This window comes from Cupressus sempervirens, chromosome 2 (assembly GCF_028749045.1).
Source record: "Cupressus sempervirens isolate cs-2001-9-10 chromosome 2, ASM2874904v1, whole genome shotgun sequence".
In the NCBI taxonomy this organism is placed as follows: domain Eukaryota; kingdom Viridiplantae; phylum Streptophyta; class Pinopsida; order Cupressales; family Cupressaceae; genus Cupressus; species Cupressus sempervirens.
This window is the reverse complement of record NC_143119.1, coordinates 297,946,467-297,952,466: the sequence shown is the minus strand read 5'-3', so window position 1 is coordinate 297,952,466 and position 6,000 is coordinate 297,946,467. Positions and strand designations below refer to the sequence as shown.

The 6,000-nt window shown below is 31.9% G+C and overlaps 1 protein-coding gene across 11 annotated transcripts in view; it reads right to left on the bottom strand.

Moving 5' to 3' along the window:
* Positions 1 to 2,681: 2,681 nt before the first annotated feature.
* LOC149572257 (3-oxoacyl-[acyl-carrier-protein] synthase II, chloroplastic-like) overlaps positions 2,682 to 6,000 on the bottom strand; it is a 134,460-nt gene continuing 131,141 nt past the window's right edge. For all 11 annotated transcript variants that reach the window (XR_016359905.1, XM_089813490.1, XM_089813489.1 and 8 more), the window contains 2 exons: positions 3,526 to 3,585; positions 2,682 to 3,381 (listed from right to left, as the gene is read on the bottom strand). Coding sequence is in view for 10 of the 11 variants with exons in the window: in XM_089813490.1 (XP_089669616.1) it covers positions 3,259 to 3,381; positions 3,526 to 3,585 (183 nt within the window). In the remaining variant the exon portion in view is untranslated. The remainder of the gene's footprint in view (positions 3,382 to 3,525; positions 3,586 to 6,000) is intronic.

The following is a 6,000-nucleotide window of genomic DNA, read 5'->3' as shown; positions in this document are numbered from 1 at the left end:
TCTTCAGTGCCCAAATGAGCTCAACATACACTAATTGATCATGGTATGACATTTGTGTAATGTCAAAGACAATACACAATTAATCAATTGTATCCAACAATCTCCCTCTTTGGTATTGATGGCAACACATGTCATAGCACAATGAAATTTTTGGAACACTAAATTTAACTGTACAACTCAAATCCTAATTTTAAGTATAATCCTAATAATTGAATATAAATCCTAGACCTAACCATTATTATATATATATTTTTCTAAATTGCGTGACATTTAAATAACTCTAAAATTTGTAGCGTTAAATAATTTCTTTAAATGGATATGAAAAATATAAACAAGATAATGTACATGCCAAAAATATACCAAACACTATATGTGCCTTGAACTAAAATCCTAATTATAGGCATAATCATAACCACAACTATTATTATATAATAATCTCAATCCTAACCATTTCATCACCCTAATCATAATTATTATTATATCCCTATCCTAACCTTAATTTTAACGTAAACACTAAACATAATCATAACCATGTAATTAATTATTGAGGTGATGTATATAGTATACTTCCATTTAAAAGTCTATAAACATGGCTTTCTAATATGTGTGGTATTGAAAGATTGCTTTATATGGAAGTGACAAATATGTGTAATAAATTAATTACAATGTACAATTCACAAATATATGAAACACTAAATTTAACTATAACTCAAATCCTAATTTTAAACTCATAATCCTAAGTATAAATCCTAAGCTTGACCATTATTTTATACAAATCTTACTAGAATGTGTGACATCAAAATGATTCTAAAATGGAGCATTAAATAATTTCTTTAAATGGATGTGGAAAATTTAAATGAAAACTTATTTAGAATGTACATGCAAAAAATATACAAAACACTAAATGTGTCTTGAACTAAAATCCTAATTATAAGACTAATCTTGACCATAACTATTATTATATCATCATCATAATAATAATCTCAATCCTAATTATTCTATCACCCTAATCATAATTCTAATTTATATCCCTATCCCAACCTAACTTAAACCCTAAACATAATCATAATCATAAAAATAAATTATGACCATAATAGTAACTCAAACCCTAAAATTAAAGCTCAACAAAAAATCATAACACTAATTATAGCCTTAACTAAATCCTAAACACTAAACCCTAAACCTAACTATAATAATAAAACTTAATGCTACCTAAAATCATAGGTGTTAAATCCTAAGCCTAACCCTAATTAAATTAATTTATTCAAGTTACAATAGTAAACATTGACCCTAGTACTAATCATAACCCTTTCCCCAATCATAAAACTAAACAAAATCCTAACAACCATAGTACTAATATTAACCTTAATAATAACATTAACTCTAACCCGTTCCAAACCATAATCTTGACTGAATTTAAGTGTTTACCTTCAACCAAAGTATAATTTGAATCCTAATCGTAATAGTAACTCCAACCTTTCCCTTAGCACTAATCAAAACTATATTCCTAACCTGAATACGGTTTAATAATCTATAAACCCCAATCCTAACCCTAACTCTACTCATAAGCATGATCATAAACTCAACGTTAACACTAAACCCTATCCCTTATTATAGTAATAAATCTAAACCAACTTTACATCTAATGTCAAACCTAACTGTGATATAAATTGTAATGCTGAATTTTTACACTACCGCTACTACTAGCTAATATATATTTCATATTTAAAATACTTACCCCATGTCCCCATGCAGTTGCTTAACTCCAATTTCTTCTAAATTTTAAGTAGCTATAGTGTCCCCATGCATATTTTAAATGACACAAATTATAAACCATAATCTTCTCCAATTTTAGTGGACCATTTACAAAATGAAAATAACCTCATGTCCCTATGTCATTGCTTATCTCTAATTTTTGCTTATTTTAAGCAATGAAAGTGTTCTCATACATATTTTAAGTGACGGGAAAAGGACAAAACCAAATCTATACCTATTTTAATGGAGCTTAAAAATAAAAATCAGCATTTGAAAAAGTGGATGTGAGAGGCTAGAAATAAGAAACCACTACTAATTGGGAAAAATAACACATGACTCCACAATTTGTTTTCCCTCCATTTATTTGTCTCCAATTTTTTCTCCAAATCATTTTTTATTACTGATTTTATTTTTTAAAATATTTTTTAAGATAGTTGCTAAGAAAATAGGCAATCAAATTTCAAATTTTATAAGCATGGGCCAACAACTCCACAAATAATGGCTAAAAATATGGAGCTGCTGGGCTACATGGGGCCCTGCCCTAAGCATTGAAAAAAAAGATGCACTAGAAATAAAAAAACATGTGGCTTCCCAATTTGTTTTCCCTAATGTTATTTGTCTTAAATTTTTTCTCTAAAACATTTTTAATTAATGATTTTATTTAAAAATAAATTTTAAGTTAACTGACTAAAAAATAAGCAAACAAAAACTGCGAGCCAAAATAGACATAGGACCCATTCTTAAAAATATATCAAAGTGATTGTATACATTTAAAAAATGTTAACACCTCAAATTAACTAATTTCTACCACTACCCTCTCTACAAGCCAAACATTATGATGTCTTATTTGAATTGCACTTCATAGATTTCCATCTTAATTGTAGTTATACCTTTCAATGCTTACACCATTTAGAAACCTATCCATCTTCAGCAAACTTCAGGAATATATTCGCTGGCTAATTACTATATGTACCATGAATTTACAAATATAAATCAAGAAAACTTTGTAAGAACGAGCAGCCAAAGAATTTTAGAGGCTCGAGAGAAACGGCAAGAAATCTTTACAAGCACTTACATCCAATTGTTTGTTTAATTTATGTTCTGCAATTTCCTATCTATGAAAATTCATCATGATTTCATTTGATTGTGTCCAACCAGATATGTAATTATATTTACAGAATTGTCCCTCGAAGTCTCCATTCATGGAGTTGAAAAAAATTTGAAGTGGCAATTGTGCTTTCCTAACGATATCAGTTAACCACCTTTATCTTAATTGAATGTACTGCATCGTACAATCTTTTTTGGTACAATAAATATTCACATGGCGGTTCGAACCTTGCAAGCTTTAGTGATACCAGCTGATGAGCCAGCTCAGGGTCAAGGATGCCTCGCTTCAATAGTATTTGGCACTCATCAAAGTATATCTTCTAAGATCGAGGATGCCTCGCTTCAGTTGTTTTTGGTAATCATCACAGACAACGAAATATTTTCGAAGTATATCTTCTAAGATTGCTTATAGGGAGCAAAAAGCAGAGATGAATTATGCCCTCCAAAGCCAAACGAATTAGTCAGGGCAACTTTAATGTCCAAACTCTCCTTTTGGCCTCCAACAATAATACTCATATCCTGACACAAACATTATAACCTGGCCTGTCAGGTACCTAATGAACTAAAATTTGGCCAAACAAAAAATCAATCTTATCCAGAATAAGAAAACTGAAAACTGACTGTAAAGACAATGTTTTAGCTAAGACCGCAAAGAGTTCTTACCACATCTTTCTCAGGATTTTCTAGGTTTAGGGTAGGATGAACCCATCCTGTACGAATGGCCTGCATAAAACAATATAAGCACATAAAAACACAGTAAAAACAACTGGAAGAACACAAACGTTCTATAGACACCCCATGCACTACAATAGAGATGCTGGCAGATTTATTTTAATAAGAAAAAAACACTGGATAGATCTGGGTGGCTATGATACAACTTTTATTAGCCTGAAGCTATCAGTTGCTCCTGCCTTTATGCATTGGACGGTAAATCAGTTCTAGTATAGCTTGGGAGGGAAGAGAATGAAACTGATATCAAGGTTGCGAACAATCTTAGGTGAGTGTCAGCTTTTGTGGAGGGATCTTTTCAAAAATGATTTTTTTAATTATTTCTATTGAGAACTGCTCCAAGTATTTTAAACTTTAAACAATAAAGCATAGATTATAATGCTAATCATTATAGAAAAGTGGCCGAAGAAGTGCCTGTAATTAACGTGAATTTTTAAAAATCTTGTTGGTTGCCATTTGTGTGTGTAAAATTCATCTATATCTTTCTGAAATAGTAAACAAGCATGTTTATCCATGTGTATCAGCTTGCTTGCTGGCTTTCATGTATTGTGGCTTTGGATGCATCCTCTACAATATCGTATTATATATGCAATTAACTTATACTACCAATAACATGGCACGTAAGTTGGTGAATAAATGTGCCTCAAATGATAAATACCGAAATTCTCTCTCTTGCATACTCATACAGGTAAAAATATGCTCAAACTCTGAAGACTCTGGATTGCTGAAAATCTTCAATATAAACTAAATTGCTAGGAGACTTTTTTTTTCATAGGTAATAGGCCAAAGTAAAGATTAATTATTATTTGTTGTAAATAATTAAATTTATTTGTGAAGTTTGAGTAGACTTGAACCCAAGACTTCCCGGATAAGAGGCTCGCAATTTACTGTTGTGTTGTATGCTCTTGCCCACTAGGAAACTATTTTTTACACACACACTTACATGACAAATTAGTGCAGCATTGTCGCAGAGATTTTGTGGTAGTTGAGTTTCACTTTTGGGTCTATCTAGACCAGATGTGATGTTCTATTAGAATTGACTCTGTTGCACACAGATGTATAAGCTAGAAAACAAGGGTACACAGTTTGTACAGCCATAAAGTGCCTTAATGTATTCATACTGCCATTTAATCCATGCAGAGTAGCTTTATCTCTTGCATTATTATGTGAGAAATTTTTCATATCCATGATGCATTGTTGAAGAGATTTTTGGAGGAACGCCAGATTTCTGATTGGTCAAAAAATTTATCATATATGGTAAGTACAAGCACATAGTTTCTGGAAAAATAAAAGTAAGTTAGAGCAGAATAAGCTATACTTCAGTAAGTTATCCAGTATTGCTGTGGTATAGTTTTTTGCAGAGTTAAAGGAAAATGAAGATCAGACCGTCCAGCCACTCACATCCTATTCATTGGAAAGCAAAAGGCGTCCTTATCAAAGATCGATATAACCTTCAACATTCAGATGTGAAACTTATCAATTCAATTGTATACAAAACAAAAGAAACTTGCAACATATCTGAGACTGGGGTATGCCTCTTTTAATCGTGTAATAATAAAGGACTATGGTCCCAGGCAAGACTGGAGGTTTCCTTCTCCGTTCTTTCCTACCAGAGCCCGTTTGAACGGAGATACTTGTATTCCTTTTATTTAATTAATATAATTCATAAGGCTTCAGCCATTTACCAATAAAAAAAAAGGCTATACTTCAATAACCTTTGGAAATTAATGTTAAAATTGTTTTTTGTCCTATTATACTTGAAAAAAAAATATTATTTTAATTTGGGAGTAGGAGTTTGTTCGGCTCCTTTATGTGATTGGAATCTTCTTGTGATTGTGAGACTGGTTTCTGATTGGGTCTATTGATTTCATGGCCAATATGGCCCATTGTCTAATCCTAAGGGGTGCATTACGATCCTGAAAGGTGTTTGATCTGATCCTTGGATTTGACATTGATAAATGAAACATATACTTGTCATTCTGTCCATGACATTCATTTGCTTCCAAATCTTAGTTTTCTATAGCACATGTCTGCAATGAACAGATTGTTAGTCTGCTTGAAGATCATTAAAAAAGTGGGGAAGAGAGAATATTTATTGGTTTGGCTTGGAGTGATGAAATTATTCTAGGTTGATATTTACTTTTGCTTTAGAAACGTACTAATAGTCATAATTCTCAGAATAAAAGAGAGTAGTACTTCACAATAAACTAAGAACTTATAAAACTGAAATGCAAGCAAGCAGGAAAAGTTTTTGTTGTCAAGTGAACAGGAAAGCTACACAGGCGGGCATAAGGGATGGCCAGGGAGACTCAAAAAGGGAGAACAAGGATGAGTGGAATGGTTATTTGGAATAGGAGAGGAAAGATTGATCAAACTCTGGTATGAGGCCTGGCAAACTATCAGAGTGAC